Here is a 25400-nt window from a genome sequence, read left to right as displayed (position 1 = left end):
CCCGGAGGAAACCCACACAGACAGAGGGAGAACATAAAAACTCCTTGCAGATGTTGACCTGGCTGGGATTCGAACCAGGGACCCAGCGCTGCAAGGCGAGAGCGCTAACCACTAAGCTACCGTGCTGCCCTAGTAATGGTTCAATTATGTTTTTGATGGACAGTTAGCCAATTCTATAGGGCCAATGAGTGGACTGAAGACACCTTTCTCTATCTTTTCTTCTACCTACTCTTATTCTTCTATTTAACGCTACAGAGAAAAGTTGGCTTATTTAAAGGAATCTAGGCGATGTAAACATTACAGGGGTTTAGTTAGTGGTTAGGTTATGTTTACTGTAGGCAAATATATGTTATGAGAGTGTGTGTGTGTGTGTGTAAATTTACACCTTGCATACGGATGAGTTGTGCAGTCAGCTGCACTCCTATTTTATTTTGTATGCTTTTTCAATTTTTTTTTTTTTTTTTTAATAATAAAGTTTTACATAGTTAGAAAACATTTTGATTAGTTCCTCAGACTCCTCTCACTGACTACATGCATGTTGCAGGTGTGACTCAACCTACTGAAGCAAAAGCAAAACACAAGATGACAGACAAGGATTTTTTTTCCTCAAAATTTCTCAGTTAACCACCCTGGCGTTCTGATTAAATCGCCAGGGTGGCTGCGGGAGGGTTTTTTTTAAATAAAAAAAAAACTATTTCATGCAGCCAACTGAAAGTTGGCTGCATGAAAGCCCACTAGAGGGCGCTCCGGAGGCGATCTTCCGATCGCCTCCGGCGCCCAGAATAAACAAGGAAGGCCGCAATGAGCGGCCTTCCTTGTTTTGCTTATATCGTCGCCATAGCGACGAGCGGAGTGACGTCATCGACGTCAGCCGACGTCCTGACGTCAGCCGCCTCCGATCCAGCCCTTAGCGCTGGCCGGAACTTTTTGTTCCGGCTACGCTGGGCTCAGGCGGCTGGGGGGACCCTCTTTCGCCGCTGCTCGCGGCGAATCGCCGCAGAGCGGCGGCGATCAGGCAGCACACGCGGCTGGCAAAGTGCCGGCTGCGTGTGCTGCTTTTTATTTCATTAAAATCGGCCCAGCAGGGCCTGAGCGTCAGCCGCTGGCGGTGTTGGACGAGCTGAGCTCGTCCAGACCGCTCAGCTGGTTAAGAAGGCGTTTCTTTTTAATAATATCCCAGTCAGGAACTATCAACTTTTAAAATGGCCACTAATAGCAGCACCCTGAGCAGGTGGTTTTGAAAGATTTTTCATATAGTTCTTTTGGATAATTTTTTTTAACGTGTGTGGTGTTTAACTGGCCACTAAACATACAAATTCCTTTGTGTCTTTTGTCATAATTTCTGCAAGGAGTAATAAAAATGCAAACTGCAGAGCAAACCAGTTTAATGAAAAACACAATATTGTTTTCTTTTTTTATTTGAAAGTAAAGTATTCCAGTTTTTACTGCATTTCTGATCACACGTTCAGTTTTTCAATAAACAACTTGAAAATAAGTTTTTTTTTCTTGTAAGCTATACCAAAAGTCTACCCCAAAGAGCTATTTTATCTAACCACCCAATCAGCAATGGCTGCCAAAACACAGATGATCTGGGAGACTTATCAAGACAAGTGAAGAGATGAACAAATGTGAAGAAGTTGACCAGGGCAACCAATCTGGTTCCGGCTGTTAAACAAAAAAAGAAATCTAAAGCCATGTGCACATACACGAGGCATGTCTGCCATCGGGGTTGGTTACTAACCAGTCAGGTGAAATGTTTGGGCCAAGACTGACAGACACCTCGTTAACCTGCAGACTAGCAATGTGTTCTGTTCCTATGCAAAGGGAGGTGGCACAAGCGTGACATCATGCGGTGGGTGGGGCAGGTGGAAAGAACAATACTCACGGTCATCAGTCAGCTGAAGCAGCTGAGAGGGGTTGGAGACTGCTATACACACAATGGAATCACAGCTCCATCAAGCATGTGTACATGGCTTTACTGGTTGCTCTGGACAACTGTTCTGCTTTAGCATTCCTTTTCTCTGTGCCTGTCTTGGTAACTCCGCCCCACATAGCTCTAGTATTGGCCATTCAAATAATTTCATTAGAAACAAAAACATGACACTTAACATAAAACCTTAATGAAATTTTATTGGTTTCTATTTTCAATGTCCAAAGTTTTCAATCCAATATACAGATTGCCAGTGTGTTGTAATGGCATTCGAGCTGCATACAAATGCTTTACAGCAACGCAGCTTGTATGGTATGTAAAAATATCACAAGCTTGGAAAACAAAATATATATAAAAAAAAAAAATAGAAAACAAAATGATTGTATTTTTTTTTTCTGAGAAACCATCATGTCTCGCTTCCATCTTACTATAAAAGATACATCCTAAACACAGGGCAGTCCAGTCATTTTCATAGTACAACTGTGTGTGAATTATATTCCAAATGAACATAAAAACTTGGGAAATAAAAAAAAAATTAAAAATAAAATTAAAATAAAATAACCATCAAGCTATGAAAAGTTCAAGTCTGCATAATGTCTAAAGCCACAGAATAATCACCCAAAATGTTCAACCCAATTTACATTTTAGTGCATTGCATTGACAGAACTGTCAATTTTAGTCTTAAAAACAAAGAAAGGAACTATGAAGAAAACTGCATGAAAAAATATATTTTCAAAAAGTGAGTTCTAACCCAGACGCCCTCAGTATAATCTCAGACTTCAGAAAAAGCGGACATTTGTATACTTGTCAACTTTTTAAGCGTGTAAACATTCGAGCATCTTAGCCGTTTGCTTTTAATAGGACTGTGCATGTGAACATTCAACACAATCAGCATGTTCCTCTTCCTATATTGGACTCTGCGTGATCAGTAATAGAAGATGGCTGAATGTAATCGTATTAGAACAGTGGCAACATTAAATCAGCTTCTTGGTAAGGCTCTGTAGTACCGAAGTCTACTGGCCATCAATGTACAGTAGCAGCAGGCCTGGAATGGTGGAAAGGCCATATAGGCTGGATCAGTTGTCAAACTATTAAAGGGATGGCAGAGGTCCCTTATGTCGCTATCCCACCACAAGTAACTACCATGAGGGAAATATGCAGGCTGCCAATGCCGCTTTCCTCACAGGAAAAAAAAAAAAAGAGCTAGTTGCCTGTAATATCACTCACTCGCCTAGAATACATAGGTAGATCAAATCAGAGGATTGCCAGGACACCAAATGTGTGTACCTGTGAATGATTTAAAAAGCATTATGGCCAGTGGATCAGCATGACAGCCAGGAAACCAGGTATTAAGCACACCGAAACCGGTGGCCTCCGTTTCACTCTTGATAAGCATTCTATGCGTAATTAGGATCCATTGTCTGGAAGCTGTAAAATGCCTGAGGGCATCGGCTATCAGACATCCATCCACAAGCAGCAGCAGCAGCTATTTTATTTTCTAAAGCAAAGTTTGTGATTAGATATGAGTAAACCAATTTATTTGATAATCAGCGAGGCACTTGGTGATTCCTGCCTCAGGATAGCACTAATGGCTAGGCAGGCCTCACACGCATACAGGCCGCTAAATGGCTTGCACTGCCGTGCAAACGTTTCAGAGAGTTAGGCATTTTCAGAAAGACAATGAAGTACCGTTACGCCGCCCTCATCTGTTCACCTTTTCCTAGACCATTTTAATTCGTTGTGATTCGTTCTTAGCTTGTCCCTATAAAAATTCAGCAGCAGTTATATAATACACCCACATCCCTGGCAACTAGATAAAAAAAAAAAAAAAACAACCTGACATTTTGAGCATCATTCATGGTTTTCAAGAGAATAAACAGCTTCAGAGAACAAAGTGTAACTTTATTCAATAAGTCAAGCTTTTTATCCTATTATTATACAAGTCACAGGCAGAAGAGGGGGCTGCTCACAGATGCTATCGCGTACATCTATGCAGGTTGTTTTCTGGAAAGAATATGCAGCTCAAGGATTTCAGTTTCTTATTTTATGTATAAAAAAAAAAATAATAAAAAAAAATTGACAAGTATGCATGTGCCAATAACCAAATCGGAGGGCTCTTTGGTGCAATCAGTCCAAATTGTCAAAGGATTTGAAAATCATATCTACCCAAAAGAAAAAAAACAAAACAAATTAAGAAAAAAAAAAACTGCTGTTATTCATGGACAGCAGCACTGTCTGTCTGGCTTCACATTACAAATCTAAAACAGCTGTTCTTAATAAGCCAATAAATATATATTTTGTAATCAGACATTGCCTGAAAATTGTGTACAATATCCTGGACCAAAGATGGTTCTGTACTCTCATGTTACAGAGAAACATGAGCTCATCTAAAGGCAAAGACTGGTTATCTTGAGGACTTGGTCCTGTGAGATGGGATGCTTTAAACCGTCTTCTTGCTGGGTTTCTTGCCTTTCTTCAGAGACAGCTTGTTCTTTATGTAGCCACGCTTCCTCTTCGATGTCTACAAGCCAGCAGTAAGCAAGTCAGATGAAAAATACAAAATGGCAAGTCACATATTTAGTCCAGTTTAAACAACTGCCTGATTCCAAAGTTTAGAAACAGAGATCCCTAAACCTGACCAATGAAGACAGTCCACTTCTTCAGGTCAATCATGAGTATCAATTTAACAGTAACCTGTTGAGAGGGATATAGAGGCTGACATGTTTATTTCCTTTTAAATAATGCACATTGTCTGGCTGTCCTGCTGATCCTCTGCTTCTATTACTTTAAACCAGTGTTTCTCAAACCTGTCCCTCGTGACTCCCCAACTGTGCATGTTTTGCAGGCAACCTCACCTATATACAGGTGGGGTAATTAGTGTCTCAGCTAGGTGGATTCCATGTAGCTGAGACGCTAATTTACCCCACCTGTGCAGGTTGCCTGCAAAACATGCACCATTGGGAAGTCACAAGGACAGGTTTGAGAAACCCTGCTTCAAAACAACAGACCCTGAACAAGCATGCAGATCAGAGGTCTATGACAAATCTGACAAGATTAACTGCATGCTTGTTTCAGACATGTGATTTAGACCCTACTGAGCAGAAAGGTAAGTATGACTGCCAGGCAACTGGTATTGTTCGAAAGGAAATAAATATGGCAGCTTCCATAGGTCTCACACCTTCGGGTTCCTTTTAATAGCAGTTGCACAGCAAAGGCGCACACCATGTTCCATGAAACGCTTAGTTGGGAGTCAAAGTTGGCAAATTTGACCAACTGCAGTTTAAATATCCATGGGAAGAGTTCAACATGGGCTCTTCTCCATTTCATTTGTGTATTGTATATCCTTATTGTGAATATAGATGGCACATCCTACCAAAGTTATTAGTTGTTTTCTGTTGGTAGAGGGGTCAGGTCTTACAACTGGGTAGGTGTTAGATGAAAGCATGGGACTAGAAATAGCTGAGGACCATCAGAGTGTAGATGGATAGATAGTAACACTTCTGTCTGTCTGGTGTGGCTGGAGGGAATATGCCAGGCAGATAGAGTTACTATTCAGCCATCTATCACCTACCCAGTGACCAATTTTGGTCTAGGATGTATTTACTTATGGTCTGTCCAGACAAAAAGGATGCTTGATGAATATCAAATGCTATGTTTTTAATACCTGTTGCCACAACTACTGAAATTTCAATCACCTCTGAAGAACTGGCTGGTTAAATGGCCATGAAACGTGCGTCAGGCCAATCTTTGATATCTACTACAGTCGTGTGAAAAACTATTTTCCCCCTTCCTGATTTCTTATTCTTTTGCATGTTTGTCACAATTAAATGTTTCTGCTCATCAAAAACCGTTAACTATTAGTCAAAGATAACATAATTGAACACAAAATGCAGTTTTAAATGATGGTTTTTATTATTTAGTGAGGAAAAAAAACTCAAAACCTACATGGCCCTGTGTGAAAAAGTGATTGGCCCCCTTGTTAAAAAATAACTTAACTGTGGTTTATCATACCTGAGTTCAATTTCTGTAGTCACCCCCAGGCCTGATTACTGCCACACCTGTTTCAATCAAGAAATCACTTAAATAGGAGCTATCTGACACAGAGAAGTAGACCAAAAGCACCTCAAAAGCTAGACATCATGCCAAGATCCAAAGAAATTCAGGAACAAATGAGAACAAAAGTACTGTAATTGAGATCTATCAGTCTGGTAAAGGTTATAAAGCCATTTCTAAAGCTTTGGGACTCCAGCAAACCACAGTGAGAGCCATTATCCACAAATGGCAAAAACAAAAACAAGAACAGTGATGAACCTTCCCAGGAGTGGCTAGCCGACCAAAATTACCCCAAGAGTGCAGAGAAAACTCTTCAGAGAGGCCACAAAAGACCCCAGGACAACATCTAAAGAACTGCAGGACTCACTTGCCTCAATTAAGGTCAGTGTTCACAACTCCACCATGAGAAAGAGACTGGGCAAAAACGGCCTGCATGGCAGATATCCAAGGCGCAAACCACTTTTAAGCAAAAAGAACATTAAGGCTCGTCTCAATTTTGCTAAAAAAACATCTCAATGATTGCCAAGACTTGTGGGAAAATACCTTGTGGACCGCCGAGACAAAAGTTGAACTTTTAGGAAGGTGCGTGTCCTGTTAAATCTGTCATAGAAGTAACACAGCATTTCAGCAAAAGAACATCATACCAACAGTAAAATATGGTGGTGGTAGTGTGATGGTCTGGGGTTGTTTTGCTGCTTCAGGACCTGGAAGGCTTGCTGTGATAGATGGAACCATTAATTCTACTGTCTACCAAAAAATCCTGAAGGAGAATGTCCGGTTATCTGTTCGTCAACTCAAGCTGAAGCGATCTTGGGTGCTGCAGCAGGACAATGACCCAAAAAGACACCAGCAAATCCACCTCTGAATGGCTGAAGAAAAACAAAATGAAGACTTTGGAGTGGCCTAGTCAAAGCCCTGACCTGAATCCTATTGAGATGTTGTGGCATGACCTTAAAAAGGCAGTTCATGCTAGAAAACCCTCAAATAAAGCTCAATTACAACAATTCTGCAAAGATGAGTGGGCCAAAATTCCTCCAGAGCGCTGTAAAAGACTTGTTGCAAGTTATCGCAAACGCTTGATTGCAGTTATTGCTGCTAAGGGTGGCCAAACCAGTTATTAGGTTCAGGGGGCAATTTCTTTTTCACACAGGGCCATGTAGGTTTTGAGTTTTTTTTCTCACTAAATACTAAAAACCATCATTTAAAACTGCATTTTGTGTTCAATTATGTTATCTTTGACTAATAGTTAACGGTTTTTGATGAGCAGAAACATTTAAGTGTGACAAACATGCAAAAGAATAAGAAATCAGGAAGGGGGCAAATAGTTTTTCACACCATTGTAGGTTGACACATGGACTTTTATGATATGTGCTATACCTACAGGCTAATTTTAGGCTTATAATTACAAGCTACATTTTATAAATCTCATTGCCTTGGACTGTGGTCCTGTGAACCCCTCACCCTATTTTTCTGGCTCACAGTACCCCTTAGAGGTTGTACTTTTCATTATATTAGGCCCGCAAACATCTGAACGCTAAGCTTATATGGCTAAGTGCTGAAACTCTGAAGCCAGATAATGAATGAATGGAGAAGGGCCACTAGACACCAGAGAACTGTATAGGGAAGGAAGGGTGGCCACTAAACACCAGGGAACTGTATAGGAGAGGGAGGGGCCACTACACCGAGTTTGACCCGTGACTTGGTACCAGTTTTCACTTTTGGTCCATTGTGTATTTGAGTTAGACACCCCTGACCTAGTAGGTCATTAAAGAGAACCCGAGATGTGTTTAAAGAATGTTATCTGCATACAGAGGCTGGATCTGCCTATACAGCCAAGCCTCTGTTGCTATCACAAACCACACTAAGGTCCCCTTGCACTCTGCAAACCCTCATAAATCATAGCCGTGCTGTGAGGCTGTGTTTACATCTGTAGTGTCAGTCTCAGCTGCTCCCCCGCCTCCTGCATAGCTCCTGTCCCTGCCCCTTCCCTCCAATCAGCAGGGAGGGAAGGGATGCAGGCGGGGAATGGAGTTCTGCAGGAGGCGGGGAGAGCAGCAGACTGACACTATAGAGATAAACACAGCCAGCTCTGACAAGCTGTTTGTCAGCAGCGTGGCTGTGATTTATGAGGGATTGCAGAGTGCAGGGGGACCTTAGGGGGGTTTGGGATAGCAACAGAGGCTAGGCTGTATAGGCAGATCCAGCCTCTGTATGCAGATAATATTCTTTAAACCCACCTCGGGTTCTCTTTAATTAGAAGTAAAGAAACAATGTAAAACATACACTAAGTTATCATAATTCCAATCTATAATACATTTTCTAATACATTTTATTTAATTCCTGTGGACATATGGATTTTATTATGTAAAGTGGTTTCATCCTTAGCCATAGAATTATCCATATAAATCAAATGTCCATGAATGCATTGAAGTTAAATCACACCAATTTTATGTACAATTTTCGATACATACATGGACAATGATCTGTATGGCAAATGTTTAAGGCTACAGATGAGACTGTCTTTTTGTGCATGTGGATTAAAGTGTTACATTCTATACATTCTTACAGACTGTACTATTAAAGTTTATGCTTTACATTATCTATTCCTTTACATGCAACTATGAAATCCATGGATGTAAGCAGGCCATTTATTGAGGTCATCTGTTATTGGGAAACATTGCTATACATCAGCTTTCATTTAGACAGAACAAATTAAATGTCAGTCAAACTGTCATTAATGTGATTTAGCTCATTTCGACCAGACCCCCTTTCCCTACTGTATCGCAGCTGGTAAAGCATGCTGCTCCACAACGTCACCCTATAAGAAAAACAAACCTATGTAACAATTTCATAGGAATGACAATTTATAAACCTCTCAGTTACTAAAAGGGGATTTAGCAGGCTGTACTACCATTTCTGCACTTCATATATACCCTTTCCCATAACTGTGTCTGTGCCAGAAGCATGAGGCTTCGCTCTGGTCATGAAATCAAACAAAATGGCATGCCACCTACCTTCTTGGATAGATACTTCTGTTTAGGGACAATGTTAGACACTCTAGGCTTGTGGTCAAGTGCCTCTCTGTTGTCTAGTGGTTTGACTTTGTATATTCTGACCAGCCAATGTTCTGATGTGAACGCCTCTTCCAGATGTTTGAATTTAATGTCCTTATTCCCAATCTCCGCATTACGCGTGCGATCAAAGCCCGGTGGAGTTCGGAAATCCAACTGCAGAAAAAGAGGCACAATAATATCGTCAGTTTATGGATTAAAGGCAATACTACTATTTCAGCTCTCTTACTTTGTATTTATATGCACATATAAAGACAGCCAGGTGCTCAAATCAGTTCATCTATGTCAGTGATGGCTAACCTTGGCACTCCAGCTGTGGTGGAACTAAAAGTCCCATGAGGCTAGGCCTGAAAGATAAATCAAATTTAAATCGAAATCGCGATCACCAAGATCACAATTTCGGAATCATCAAAGGAAGGATTTCCTCAATTACATAATTTCCACATGGAGGAAGTTTGAAGAAGCGACTTTAAACTTCCCTCAAGTCCTGGTGTGTGCGGCCCGCAGCATCGGCAGTGTTGGACATACCTTCCGCACGAGTCCAACGCTGTCCGTTCTCTCTCGCTGTCTACCGTCCCCTTTGCATGGCATACTTCCTGGTTCCTGTATGTCACATGACAGAGAGAGACCCAGAGGGGGCACAAAAAAAAAAAAAGGCACCGAGGGGACAAAGGGTGCACAAAGAGAGACATAGAGAGTGCACAAAGAGAGACAGGGGGAGAGAGGCACAGAGGGGGAACAAAGTTTGATTTGAAGGAAATCGTGAATGGAATTAAAATCGGGATATCGGGCAGAAATCGCTTAATTCAATTTTTTCCTAGAATCGTTCAGGCCTACATGAGGCATTGCAATACTCTGACAGCTCTAAGCATAACTCGGGGAGGCCGAGGCATGATGGGATTTGTAGTTTTGTCACAGCTGGCGTGCCAAGGTTAGCCATCAATGATCTAAGTGATCAAAAAACAGTTGTTTGAGTCTCTGCTCATTTCAACTCATTAGTACTGCTGATCAATATGAATCGGGGGCTTTGTGTACAACATTTACTGTTGCTATGAGTTGAGATCTGGCTTTCCACTTTAGCTTCAGAAAATTATAGCTAGCTGCAAATTTAAATGGAAAGCTAACTTAGAACATTAAATACCTAAAGGTAATGAACAGTTTCATGGCCACATGTAGGCTGTATTCCTGCCATACGATATTCACTCAAGACAGTCGCTTCCATCGTTCAGCCTTCTACACGAATATGGATGACTGAATCCCATAACAATCAGCTGAAGGACTTTGTGTATCAGATAATTAACGCAAGTGTGATTTGTACGTGATTTAGGGAGTATAACAGGACAATAATATAACCATGATTTCATCAAACTCAAGGACATAAATCCCTCAGTTCAGACAATGTCCTACAGGATGACACAGTGATGCTGTTCTGCAGATGAATGGCAATGCTATGTGCTTATTCTATGCTAATGTTATGTGCCCCATCCTTTCTGGATGATGCTCTTATTCTGAGTTGTGTATGCTCACAGTTCCCGGATTATGTGTCCACAATTCATTCTGCAGGCACATTTACTGCACACCTATAAATTATACATTAACATAGCGGATTCAGTGTAGAACAATGGATTATTTCACTGAAGCTGATCTTAAGGAAAAATATAGTAATTAACAACACGGATCACTACAATGTTTAAACCACTACAATGTTTAAACCTGCCTTCATTACACAGGGTACGCGGTCTACCAGCTTGTCAGGCAGTACTGAAATACATGTATATAAATAAAATGTGCACTATTAAGCTATGCATTCCACTCGCAGTCAACGTAATGCCATTACTTCTCCCTTACGGGTTTGAAGGAAGTAGTGGAGTTACGTGGACTATCGCTATAGATGGCGCCATAGGCAAGTTAACTACCCCTCTGCCGCAGGGGTTAGTTAACTTGCGAGTAGCTATGTTCTCATAGCCAACATCTCTAATCATTGTAATGAAATCATGGGCAGCCTCTACCCTCTTTTAGCTTATGTTACCGAACACAGGCACTTAGTGTTGCATTCCACTGTTCATTTTCAGTTTACAGAAGTGTATTTCGTTTTTACCTGCATCTCCCCAAATCGATAATACGACATCTTATACATGAGGCAGTTCAGGAGAGTGGGAGATCCAGCCTTGTCAACCCGAAACTCTCCTTGTGGGGTGAAGTAATCACTTTCCTGCCAATGAAAAATAAATTCACATGAAGCTGGATGGATGGGACACAATCTGGTGGGCATAGAGTTGGTTACATTTGTACTGCACAACATGATACAAATACTGGACTTAAGCCCATCATACACTGAAGAGCAAAGGAAAATTGACTCTGGTTACAGAGCTAACATACTGGGATAAAAGACAACACTGCATAGCTGGGTGACTCATTACAAACATGGCCTGCAAGGTGCAATTACTGCCTGCAGACTGAGCATTAGGCCTGGAACCCACTGAAAACCGCAAACGCAAAACGCAACCGCTAGCGTTTTGTCTGAGCGGTTTGCAAGCGGATTCATGCGCGTTTTTGGTCGTGTTTTGCAACATTGTATTTTTTTCCCCAGCGGGTGCCTAGCGTTTTGCGTTTTTATCCTGATTGGTCCTGTGAATTATTTTTCATTTTGTTACAGTGTGCTGAACCGCAAAACGCTAGCAAAACCGCTCAGTTTAGGTTTTGCTGAGCGTTTCCGCTAGCGGTTCAATACTTTACATTGAAGCGCTAACGCTCCCAAAATGCTGCACGTCCTGCGTTTGCGTTTCTGAGAAACGCAAACGCTCCTGTGGAAGTTGCCCCATCCATTAACATTAGCCCAGCGTTTTGGCAAACTGCTAGCGTATCGCAGTGCTGCCAAAACGCTGCCAAAAGCGCTCCTGTGGGTTCCAGCCCTTAGTGAATATTGCTGGCTTGCATACAAACTGTTTGCAGCTTGGAAATGAGTTAATCAAATGCATGTCCGTTGAATTTGATTGTCCTGAATCTAAGCTGCATACCAGTTGCATGCAATAGAGAATCATTAACCTCTTATTGGCTACCTCTACTGAGCACATATCTTTAGGGATCCCATAGAGCTCCATAAAGAGCATTTAACATTTTTTGGGGGGGGCTACAGAATTTTTACGGGGTGAGATTTACTATTAAAGCGGACCGGAACTCAGAACTTCCTCTCTGCTCTAAAATATTTGCAACAGCATAATAGCCTTTAAACAAAACATTTCTTTGTTACAGCTGATGGAAATCCTACAATAAATCTGCAGTGCATCTTCTTTCTGCTTTCATGGAGGCAGACCTTTTTAACATCCTATGCTTACCAATTAACTCAGCCGTAGCAGCCAGATGACACAGCCAAGAGATAAAATTACAGTTGTGATGAGTAACAGATGAGGGGGAATAGGAGAGGCTTAACCATCTAAATACATAGGGTGCATTTCTCTCCTGTTTTCCTTCTGTCCTGTACAAGAGTCCAGACCCATTTTAAGTCAAACTTAGTCTCATATTGGCAAAAAAATCAATTCCAAACCTTTAAAGCCGCATCTACACATGTAGATGCGGCCGCGATGCTCCTCAGCGGCTCGATTGATAAGATCCGACAGGACGGATCTTGCTTCCGCCGATTCCCTGCTCGCTCCCCGCTAGGGGACAATGGCAGGGAATCGAGCGGAAGATAAGCGGCGCGGGGACGAGTGGGAATCGAGCGGGTATTGATGGCGGCGCACGCGTGGCGAGCGGGCACGCGGAAGAGGCGATCCGGCGGCTAATCGAGCCGCCGGATCGCTGCAATGTCCCATCGTGTAGATGGGGCTTTAGGTCTGCATATTTCAACAATTAAATTTGATCATTATTTGTGGGGGTAGGATGTACAGTCTTGCCCCTTCCACTCCCAGTTTATTCAGACATAGGGAGGCCAAGAGAAATGATCTCACCTCTTTTATACCTCGTTTAAGAGATTGTGAGGCCAAGAAGTACAACCTCACCCCCTTCACACTTCCTCCTAACTATGCCTCCACCTCGGAGGAACCTGAATTTAAAAGATAAATAGCAGAACTTTGCTTTCATGACTGGAGCCGTCTTGCCTTGTCCTCACTATCTGCAGTAGCTGCTCAACAACTTAAAGAGAGGCAACAGGAGACATGATGAGAAACATTTGTATGTACAGTGCAGTACAAAATATTGTCACCATACATTGTACTAGGGATATAATTTAAACACTGCAATAACCAGGACAAATGGGCAAATTAAATGTGTGGCTTTTATGCACAGTTTTAGGCTTTTTTTTTTTTAAACTATAAAGGCCGAAAACTGAGAATGTTTTCATTTTTTCTTATTATTCCCATTAAAATGCATTTAAAATAAATGTACCACCCACAGAAAGCCTACCGTATATACTCGAGTATAAGCAGAGTTTTTGGGACCAAAAAAGTGGTCCCAAAGTGGGGTTCTCGGCTTGTACTCGAGTCACTATGAAGTCACTATGCAATAGCGTCCCTCCCAATGCACCCCCACCGCAATGTGAAGAGCTCAGCGGCAGCGCTAAAGAACTGTGATGTATTGCGTGCTTCCCGAGTGTCCCATCGGAATATGCAGAGCGGTGAAAGTGCTGCAGGCATCTTCCCCACCCCCCAGATGCCCGAGAGTCCCCCTGCACATGGAGCACTGGTAAATGAGGAATTTGTAGCATACCTCTTCCCTGTCATCACCGCCGGAATGTCCGAGAGTTCCCCGGTATGTGGAGCGCAGTGTTATTCTTTCGCTGGTTCCCAGTGCAAGCGGCTTTGATTCCTCTGCAACTTGTCAGCTGCAGTCTCATTGCTAGGGCGGCCTCTAGTGGTGCCTATCATCACGTACGCCACTTCAGGCATCATAGTAATGGGACAAGCTGACAAGTTACAGAGGAATCATGGTGGCGTGCACTGGAACCACGGAAGAAAACAGTATTCCGCTCCACATACCAAGGGACTTTCGGACATTCGGGGGGCGATGACAGGGAAGAGGTATGCTACAAATTCCTCATTTACCAGTGCTCCATGTGCAGGGGGACTCTCGGGCATTCGGGGGGGGGGGGGGGGGGTGATGACAGGGAAGAGGCATGCTACAAATTCCTCATTTACCAGCGTTCCATGTGCAGGGGGACTCTCGGACATTCGGGGGGTGGGGAAGATGTCGGGGAAAAGGTATGCCTCGAATTCTGCTCTGGAATGCAGCACTTACACCGCTCTGCATATTCTGATGGGAGCACGCAATACATCACAGTTCAGGCAGTGGCACACACTGACATTTACCAGCAGCACCCTGCACATGGCTGAAAATGAGGACACGGCACAGACACTGACCTGTGAGTTTAAGATGCACCACCACTCTGCAAATGCAGCTTCTCTGATCATGCTGTATTGGGGTGCACTCAGAGGAGACAGCCAATGCAATATTCAGGAGTAGAGATGGCAAACCACAATAGAGATTTCTTTCTTGCTTGATAGTCGGTTTGATTACATTGATCCTTGTTATAATTATTGTGGGTAGAGCTGGATTATATTATTTTCTGCAGTAGGCCAATTGTCTTTTAGTGTCTCTGCCTTCTAAAGGCAGCCCCTGTTCTGTATACTTTAGGCGTACTCTTTTATACACTGCAGTCCCCATGTGCAGCAGTAGCCCTCATTACAAGATTAATGTGCATATGTTACTTCTAACCCCTCCAAGTCAACTGTCTTCTCCACACAATGCTTTGTTCTGCACCATGAGACCCCCGCATTTTCCTACCCTCGGCCTATTCTCGAGTCAATCATTTTTTCTCATTTTTTTGAGGTAAAAGTTGGGGGGTCGGCTTATACTCGAGTATATACGGTAATTGGTGGTGAGAAAAACAAGGTATAGATCATTTCAATGTGATAAGTAGTGACAAAGTTATTGGGGAATAAAAGGGAGAAGCGCTGAAAGGGGAAAATTCCTCTTGTCCATAAGGTGAAAACAACCCATGGGCTGAAGTCCTTTAAGATAAGCTACGGCCAGGGACTGCCTATTCTAGTGGCAATGGTGGTCAGGGACACAGCACAACCTTTTTTCCCTGTAGCTACAACTTCTTATGACGTAATTCTAAAACTTAAAATGTCCTTAACGGGGTGTGCTCAGGAATCTCTGGCTGATCGGCCCAGCATCTACTGACTGGTACGGCCACTGCTTGGAACGGAGCTTAGAAATGCCGCCTACAGCAGAAGTACAGTGACAAAGGTATCAGCTGTGATTGAAAGCATTAAAGGGAACCTAAACTGAGAAGGATATGGATTTTTCCTTTTAAAATAATACCAGTTGCCTGACTCTCCTGCTGGTCCTGTGTCTCTAATACTTTTAGCCACAGCCCCTGAACAAGCATGCAGATCAGGTGCTCTGACTGAAGTCAGACTGGATTATCTGCATGCTTGTTTCAGGCGTGTGATTCAGCCACTACTGCAGCCAAAGAGATCAGCAGGACAGCCAGGCAACTGGTATTGTTTAAAAGGAAACATCCATATCCCTCTCAGTTAAGGTTCCCTTTAAGGCCCATAAAAACGCCAGTTGAAACTCAGCCAGGAGGCTGACAATGAGCGCCTCTGCCGAGAATCCAGCGATCAGTCTTGGCAGATCACTTTGGCTGAGCCATGGCCGATAGCATTGTTCTCACCACTCCCCCTGCCGTGCGGTGTCACTCCCCTGCCGCTCTACCCTCCAACAGAGACCAGAATACGTTGCTGACTTACCAGCGAGTGATGCATCTGCACAGCCTAAGCCTTGCAATGTCCCCGAGAGATCGGATCTGGATCCCTGTCGGGAGACATGTATTGAGCGTGTGTAGTGGCTCTTTGGGCCCATTTCCACTGCAGAGGAAGTGCGTCTCATGTAGCAATCAAATCCAAACTGCCCTAGCCGTGCAATGCATAGCTACAGAGATTCACATGTATGACCCCATCCATCCCTCCAACACCCTCCCCCCCCCCCTTTTTTTTATTGCTGCACTGTATGCAAGTTGCACAGCAGCCTATCAATTTCAAAAGGCTGCATTTTCCCGTCCAAATTTACACATGGGGAAACAGTGAATCCCCCTAGTGGAGACAAGCCGTAACTACTAAGAAACATGTAAGGGGCTGGCATTAACTAGGCACAGTTATGTAAACCCATAATAACGCCTATGTTACACCAACTACTATCTGACAGAGGAATTATTATAGAGCAGCTAAAAAAAAAAGAAAATCAGTTAATTGATAGATGCTAACTCAGACAAGTTAGGCTTAATCACAGAAGTCTCAGTAACCTCCAGACATGAAAGAATAGAAGTGCCACAATATAATATGTACATAATACTAAACAAATGCAGTAAGCAGTGTGCCAGGTTAGACAGAATCAGTCTGGCATGTAACAGAACAATCTCTCACCCTGATATCTTTTGGATGTTCTCCTTCAGCTATCCTAACCATCCAGAGAAACTTGTTAATGTCATCGCCAGAGTAACCAATTACGCCTCCAAAAATGATCAATACATAATCTACATCCAAGCTCCTCATGATTTCATAAGCTGCGGATTCATTTGAAGACATGGCTTTCCCCACCTGGAAAACAGAAGCAGACACAATGTCACTCAGACAAACAACTGGGATGAAAAAGAGCTAGCTAAAGCACTAAAAGCAGAAAGAAAGCAATTATGCTATATATCACTTCTCAACATGACTCACCCAGGCTTCCATAGCGAGGAGGAAACAGCCAGGAATTACAAAACACTTTTACATTTATACACATAAAGAAAGATGAAATGACTGACTAAATCAATTACGTATGACTGAAGACTACTAGGTGAAACGCAAAAATTAAGACTAGACTGAAAACCATCCATCTGAATCGCTATACAGGGGTGGGTATGTGGAGAGTGCAGAGAAAAATAGGAGGACACACTATGGCAAAATATGTCGTTTTCTAAGACACGAAGTGACAGGAGTGGGTTTGCAGAGGCAAAATATGGTGTTTTCTAATACGCATGAAGTGACAGGGGTGGGTTTGCAGAGGCAAAATATGGATTTTTCTAAGACACGAGAAGTGAGAGATATGTGGAGGCTGCCATATTTATTCCCTTTTAAACAGTACCCGTTGCATGGCTGTCCTAATCTCCTCTGCTAATACTTTTAGCCATAGTCCCTTAACAGGCATGCAGGTATTTCTGATAGTTATCTGACAAGATTAGCTGCATGCTGGTTTCATGTGTGTGAGTCAGACACTACTGCAGGCAAAGAGGTCAGTGGTAGGGATGATCAATGAGATGCAAATATTTTCAAGTTTATGCAAATGTATGTACATTTTATGCAAATATATGCAGCTTGAAAATGGACCAATCAATTTACACCTGGATGGGACTTGAACTGCCAGTCAACTGGTATTGTTTTTTTTAAAAAAGGAAATAAATATGGCAGCCAGGGCCGGATTTCTGGAAAGTCCAGAAAGGCCAAGGCCTAGGGCGATAAAATAAGATAAGATAAGAAGGGCGGCATGACTTGGAGAGAGAAGAGGTCATATGTCAAAGTAAATCATCTCTTCTGGTCCCGCAGTGCAGCCAGCCAGCGCCCTGCTCTGCACTAATAGCCGATTTCCAGAGTTCCCCAATCCCTGCAAGTCTCTCACAATTTCTGGTGTGTTATGACAATCAACATCTGCTGTCACCTCACCTGATGATCAATTCCTCTTATCATGATCATACAAGTTGATGTGAGAAATACCAGGGATTTACATTACAAAGCAGATAGAACTAAGTTCCGCTGAGTTTTAATGCAGGCATTCACAGACATCAGTGAACTCTGCTAATTTCTTCACTTTCTCCTTTACAGCTGTGAAACTGACCCCAGCAGCTCTAAATTACACTTTCTTATCTGTCTTAGATGACAGCAGGCCTAGGGCACTGGAAAGTACAAATCCGGCCCTGATGGCAGCCTCCATATATCTCTCACTTCAGGTTCCCTTTAAGCAAAATGTCATTGGTGAGCTTTACCTATGAAGAGTACTTTTCAGAAGTGATGTATAAAGTGTGGTTCCTGATCAGTGATTCTGCAGCCATTCACCCCCATGGATGTTCTAGAGGGGGATAGCTATAGCTATCTCTCCTCATTCCAACCAAAGGAACTCTTCAGTTCAGCCTCTGACAGCCCATTCCTCCACTGCTGCAATCAGCCATGTTCAGGATTCTGCTGCTCACCACTTTTAAGTCTCATGGTGGATGTCTACATTGCAGTAAGGGCCAGTTAACATTGGCGCCCAATCCGCGATTGCTATTCAGCAGGCAAAATCTTGCCTTTCACCGCAGTTTGCGCTTGTGATTCCTGTTCAATAGGAGGAGAATCACAGTGCGATCATCCTCAAAACGCTGCATCCAGCGCGTTTGCGATTGATCACAATCGCAAACACTGCAGTGTGAATGTATCCATAGGGATACATTAGCAGCAGCGCTTTGCTGATCGCTGGCAATCAGTGAAGCGCTGCAAAATCGCCCAGTGTGAACCAGCCCTAAGGCTGATTGATGGCAACCGGGAAAAACGCAGAAGGCTAAATAGTATTGGCAGCAGGTGGACTGGAGGACACATAAGCAGACAGTGGCTGAACAGAGGAGACCCATGGGTTGGAACAATGGACAGTAGCTCTGCCAATCCCCCACTCCCGCATGCTATGCTGTGGCCTCTGCATTACATGGGGACTACACTGGCAACGTGACAACAGGTTCCACATCACACGCTACAAGATGACCCAAATAAACAGAAATCCAATCGGAGATATTTTTAATATTGAGTTTTGTAGTGTATAAATATGTAATGCTGTCTGTACTTTTACATAAAAGAAAGATTACATAAAGCATTTCACAGTTCTTACCAGAGCTATGTGACTGTTATTCCACGTATTGTTGTCCACTAGCGTCGTTCGATTAGCCATTCCTGCTATCTGGTAGCCATAATCCCACCATGACATGACCCGGGCGTGCTCGTCTGTGTTCTGTCTTAGCCAGTAGTATGCTTCCCTAAAGTCATCCAAGATGTTTCTTGTTCTGAAACAAGACTGATGATGTCAAACACAACTTTGAAATTGATTCATTGTTAAAAAAAAAAAATAAAAAAAAAATCATCCCCAAATTCAAAATATTACCACGCCTACAAATGCACCAGTGTTTACCAGGGACTGTTATGGGAACAGTGTAAAAATGTGTGGGTGATGAACAGAGGTAGCAACGGTTGATAATATAAGTATAGAAACTTTTTTTCTATAAATGAAAACAACCGCTATTAGAGGACCAGATAGCACCCAAAACAATATAATAAGAGTAATGTAAATATGTTGAAAGAGTTCAAGCTATGGTTTCAGCACTCGATCCATGTTATTTCAAGCAGATCTATTTAGATTGAAGGATCTGATCTCATGGCGTTTCATGGCTCAGCTTGTAACAAATGCAGCTGTGGAATGTGGGTAAATTATTTCATATTGAGGGGAAAAAAAGGCAAGGATGACAAAAAAGGGCAAAACACAAAAAAAGTGTAATAAAAGCTGCTCAGTCGTATATGGCAGAGTTGCAAACCAGTGAGCAAGTTAAATAAAAAAGCAAAAACAAAAAAACTAAGCATAGAGAAAAACAAAGCACACCTGTCACTAGTTAAAACCTATAATGTGTAGCCTTACTACCTAAAAAAACAAACTGTCAATAAAGTTGCTCTGCAGAGCACCAGCTGGCCCCAAAACTTGCCTGGATTTCTTGCTATAGAAGTCGAGCTACTACATCTCAAAGAGGAGAAGAGTGCACTGCAGGGCAGGTCAGAGATGCACAGCTGTGCTTACTGTGCATTGTTGGGCAAAGCAAAGGCTATCCAAAACAGCTATCTTGGAGGGGGGAGGGTTCCACTTTTATCTTTTAACAGTGACCAGTTATGACTCAAACAAGGGTTGCAAACACTTTTTCCTAGTAGTAGACAATTCAAAAAAAAAAATCTGGTCCAGGTTTACTGTGTCACTCAGATTCTTCAGTGTTCTTTGGATCAGTAAAACTTGAGGCATGCTTACACTACTAGTTGTTAAAGATAAGTAATACTGATCCTCACTTTGCCCAATAGTATGGGAGAAGTAGACATGGGGGCAGAACTTGTTATAGGGGTCATTACTAAGGATTTGGAGAGAGGGATGACCTGTGGTCCAATTACTTAAAGCGGATCCGAGATGAAAAACTATAACAAGTAACTTGTCTATATATGTTACCTAAAGTTTAGATGGTTTACACAGCAAATCTAGCTGCAAACAGTTTTAATAGACTATGATTATTTATTCCTGTGATACAATGACAGCGGCCATGTTGTTTGTAAACATTACACAGGCTTATCTGTATCTTGAGCCATCAGCCTAATCCCCTCTCCTCCTCCCCTCTGCCTCTGAAATCAATGGCTAGTAACACCTCTCCCTCCTCCTGCCCAGACTGAGCTCCCATGAGCCCTTGCCTTGGCTCTCTGAAAACCTGTGGGCGTGGCTTTTTTAGTTTATAGGGAATTAGAGTATTAAAACAAAAACAAAAAAGTATTTGGCTTGATGAATGCCCTATAAACAATAGGAAAGGAACACAATTATGCAATGTGTAAAAGTTCACCTCGGATCCACTTTAATTACATCCTTACTGTAAGATTAGAATTCAACTTTAACGTCATAACTGTGCTGACTGTTAACTTCATATTTGTGTGTTTTTATGCTAACATCATACTATAATTCTCCAGATCCTGAGATAGCAATTCCTCCAATACCTGTGAGGTACTGCATCTTCTACACAAGCTAATGCCAGGCAGTTATTTTCCAGGTTCACTCAAGATTGTGAGTCACATCGGTGCTTGTAAGAATATATTGAGCCTTTGTTCTTACCCGTCATGGTTGTATGATGCCAGCACCACACTAGGACTGGAGTAGGCATTGCTCGTTACCCATGTACAGTGTACGGCAAACATCATCAACAGCATAAGCATCAGCATGGTAACTATGCTCTTAATATTGGGCCCCAGGCCTTCCTCCGCCTTCTCCTGCTCAGACACCGGCTTCTTCACTTTACCAGCCTGGAAGGACAGGAAGAAAATTAGCTGCCGAGCTGCCAAGTGACTTGTGCCAGCAGAATCCCTGCCAAAAAGGAAGTTACATCTGAAAATCTACTAATTATAAATAAAGCATTCAACGTCTTTTTAGGTCAAACCTTGGCTTCCATTTGATCGATGGGGATAAAGCATATCTCTAAATCAGGCTGGGAGTTGTGAGCAGCAGCACAAATGACATATTTCACAGGGCTTAGAGTTATCTGCACGGTCGTGGAAGGGAAGGTAAAAAAAAACAACAACAATTTCATCCATAGTAAAATATCTTCATATAAACTAAAATCACCTGGCGTTTCATTAGAGGATCAACATTGTGCCCGCTGATAAAAGGAATGACCCAGGGCCGGATTGACCATAAGGCATTGTAGGCACATGCCTACAGGCGCCTGGTGATGGAAAGGCAGCTCACTCCCCTCTCAGAGCGCTTCCCTCCCTCCTTCCCTGTGCAGAGTTCCAATGAGAGTGTAAATGAGAGATAACTCACCCGGCTCTCTGCATTCCACTGACAAGATCTCCCTTCAGCCAGGGGCACCACTAGCTACTTAAAACTGAGGGTGCTTCTGGCTACCTAATACTAAGGGACACCTGTGACCTATGATGGGCAAGGGAAGGGAGAAATGACAGCTGAAACAACAGAACTTGCGGGTCGGTGGGGGTTTGAAGGTTTATAAAGGGCGAAGTCTAATATGCCAGGACATCTGTGCCTATAGGCTCTTGTGATGTAAATCCAGACCTGGAATGACCACTGCCAAAGATTGTGTATTTTTCACGCAACACACATTTGTAAAGGAAAAGCCAACATAATGATTTATTTTTAATGTTCTACCTTAGAAAAAAAGGGAATTTGTCATAAGAGCTCGCTTCTCCCACACCAATGTCACTGCGATAGGGCCGCAGATCTAGCAACACTCCCGCCGCCCTGCCAAGTCTACAGGAAAAAGTGAGGCTGAAAGCAGATCGGCAATTATTATTCTATTCTACGAGTGATTATATGAATTTATGATCAGACTTCTAGCCGTTGGAGCTGTAGAAGGCAGCTTAAACCCCAAGCAGCATCATTATGAATGTCTATCAATATCACAGAGGGAGCCATTGAGCTTAAAAGCAGCAGGCGGATGAATGCAGTTTTAGTGGCGATACATTTACAATAAACTAAAGCTAAACTGCAAATGTAAAATTCTACTTTATATACGGTTATTTGTCCATTAAGTAGCATTTTTAACTGAATGTTTAAAAAGGGTTAATGGGGAGCAAAAGTCTATTATTCTGTACTTTTCAATAAAGGGAATAGAGTGTTCTTTTCACTGAGGGCCATCATTCAGTCCCCGACTTATGAACACTTCTGAAGTATGAAGGACACCAACGGCCCACCGACTCGTTGCAATGATCACGTTCCCACTGTGTACAGTCTGGGACTCCCTGTCCTGTGCTCCTGCAGCCCCGTTCCTCTAGCAGAATATGCACAGCAGAAACAGCAGCATGTCCTCACCTGCCCCGGGGCCGCCAGCGATGAGCGGCCTCTTCTTACTGCTCCCCCTACTGCCAGCTTACTCTTGCCTGTTGCTTGTTATTATGCACTCAGGACAAGCCAGCACTAGGGGGAGCAGTGAGGGCGAGACAAGGTCACTCATCGCTGGAGGCATCCTAGGAGCATGTGAGAAAAGTGCTGCTGTTCCGCTGCACATACTCTACACTGGGCTGGGGGAGTGGAACGAGACACGAGGGAGACAGAGAGGCACATGGGGAAGGGGGGTGGGGGGAGCGAGAGAGGCACAAGGAGGGGGTAGAGTAGGGGGCACAGGGGGAAGAGAGGCACAAGGGGGACAGAGAGAGGCTCAGGTTAGACCAATACAAGATGCTGTGATGTTTCAGAGCATTATGCTCCTTTTTCATGAAATATGAACTCAAGAGAGAATGAGAACAGGCAGTTAACAGGGCAGCAGCTGTCGAGAAGGTGCAAGCACCTAGACGGAACCTTAACTGAGAGCAGGGCTGTGGAGTCGGAGCAATTTTGGGTACCTGGAGCCAGTGGCTTCATAAACTGAGGAGTCTGAGTCGGGAGTCGGATGATTTTTATACCAAATCCACAGCCCTGGTAAGTATTAGACTCAGGAGTCAGAGTCGAGGAGCCTGAGCCATTTTGGGTACCTGGAGTCAGATTTGGAGGTTTCATAAACTGAGAAGTCAGATGATTTTTTGTACAGACTCCACCGCCCTGACAGAGAGATATGGATGTTTCCTTTTAAACAATACCATTTGTTAATCAGTCCTGCTGATCTCTTTGGCTGCAGTAGTGGCTGAATCACACACCTGAAACAAGCATGCAGCTAATCCAGTCTGGCTTTAGTCAGGGCACCAGATCTGCATGCCCGTTGAGGGGCTGTGGCTAAAGTATTAGAGATACAGAATCATCAGGAGAGTTAGGCAACTGGTATTTGAAAAGGAAAAAGCCATATCCTTTTCAGTTTATCAGTTCAGGTTCCCTTTAAAGGGAACCTGAAGCAAGAGGTGTATGGAGGCTGCCATATTTATTTCCCTTTGAACCATACTGGTTGCCTGGCAGTCTTGCTGATCATTCTGGCATCAGTAGTGTATGAAGCACACACTTAAAACAAGCATAAAGCAAATCTTGTCAATTTTTTTGTCAGAAACATCTAACCTGCATGCTTGTTCAGGGTCTATTGCTAAAAGTATTAAATACAGTGGGCCAGCAGGACAGCCAGGCAACTGGTAATCTCTGAAAGGGAATAAATATGTCAGCCTCCATACACCTCTCACTTGAGGTTCACTTTAACTCTGAAGTCATCTTCAAAAAAGGAAACGCTAAACGAGAAGCAAGTTATAAGCCTTTGGTAAATAAGCTAGCAAAAGAACAACAACTTCATAATGGATAATAACATTTGTATAAATGCAAGCAAGATTAACATTTACAAAATTACAGTTACACGGAGCTTGTTCTGTGCAGCAACAACTCCGTGCTGCGTAAACCCAGACACCAGGGTGTCCAATACACGTGCTGTCACCCCAGCTTCAAACTTGTTAAGCTGAACTCATCAGACTGCTCCTTTCAAAACAAAGCAAGAGGAGCCAGTTGTTCCCAGGTGGCCTCTTGGCAGACTAATGCTCATAATGTAACACTTACACACCAGCAGGCAGTCTAGGATTCACGCCTGCTGAGTGGCAACCAGCATGGAAAATAATCTGACATTCAAAACGATAATTGTATAATCAAACTGTTATCCCTGCATTCACCACCTAGCCAAGTGCTTGCATTTTGTAGAGCAATTAAAATTAGGGAAAAAAAAGTCTGAATTGTGATTGCACTTCATTACCTTCTTTCTTGCAGAGGTGGTTACACAATGCAAAGATGAATCACTGTTTGCTACTTCGCATCTGTAGCAGAGGTGTGTGCGTGTGTTATGCTGGGAATACACGGCTCGATTCTGAGCCATTAAGATGGCTCGATATATCATTTCCGACATGTCCGATCACCGTTCGATCGTTCTGCTGCTCAATTCACCATTAAAAATAATTGAAGAAAAAAAAAAAAAGAAAAACGAACAGAAGATACGAGAATCAAGCAGCCGAAATTATCGGCCGCAGAATCGAGCGCCAGAATAGAGGCAGGTATTCCCAGCACAGTAGACATTATTTATGTAGATAATATAAAATATACATGTGCTGGTTGTAGGAATCTAGTAACAAAAAAAGTTAGGGCCAGTTTCCACTAGTGCGGTGCGATTTCTTTGCTGAAAACTCTTAAAAGAATTTACATGCGGATGCGAACGTCTGAGTTTGTATGCGAATTTACAATTTTAAGTCTCGCAAAGCTGTGCTAGATCATCCCTAGTCTGGAGACTACAGCTTATTGTAAAATTTCAAACATACACACGTGACAGAATTTTTATCACCAGGAAATAAATTACCCATCAGCAAACTAACTTTTTTACAGCGCTCTGCAGTCTTTCTTGCCAGGTACACACAGCTACAATTGTTGCTCAGTCTGACCCTTTGAGATTCCACAGACCACAGCATGCCAGACCCCATCTCTACTGCCTCTCAAAGCTACAACTGCACAAATGCTAATTCCATAACTGTTCAGAAACTATCGCTAAGATATAAAAAGGTTACAGACGAGGGCTGCAAATCCTTGTCAACTAAAGACTTAAAAAAAAAAAATCTACTCTGCTTTCAGGTTCTCCGGTGATCTCCAGC

At 42.8% G+C, this 25400-nt stretch overlaps 1 protein-coding gene across 1 annotated transcript in view; it reads right to left on the bottom strand.

Annotated features, from left to right (window-relative positions):
• Positions 1-2110: 2110 nt before the first annotated feature.
• STT3B (STT3 oligosaccharyltransferase complex catalytic subunit B) overlaps positions 2111-25400 on the bottom strand; it is a 181086-nt gene continuing 157796 nt past the window's right edge. Inside the window, exons 11-16 of the mRNA XM_068236220.1 lie at positions 20965-21152; positions 18949-19120; positions 16479-16652; positions 11153-11266; positions 8998-9210; positions 2111-4451 (exon numbers count right to left, since the gene is read on the bottom strand). Of these exons, the coding sequence (XP_068092321.1) occupies positions 4371-4451; positions 8998-9210; positions 11153-11266; positions 16479-16652; positions 18949-19120; positions 20965-21152 (942 nt within the window). The 3' untranslated portion in view covers positions 2111-4370. The remainder of the gene's footprint in view (positions 4452-8997; positions 9211-11152; positions 11267-16478; positions 16653-18948; positions 19121-20964; positions 21153-25400) is intronic.

This window comes from Hyperolius riggenbachi, chromosome 5 (assembly GCF_040937935.1).
Source record: "Hyperolius riggenbachi isolate aHypRig1 chromosome 5, aHypRig1.pri, whole genome shotgun sequence".
Lineage (NCBI taxonomy): Eukaryota > Metazoa > Chordata > Amphibia > Anura > Hyperoliidae > Hyperolius > Hyperolius riggenbachi.
The sequence above is the reverse complement of the archived record's forward strand: the minus strand, read 5'-3'. Positions and strand labels throughout refer to the sequence as shown.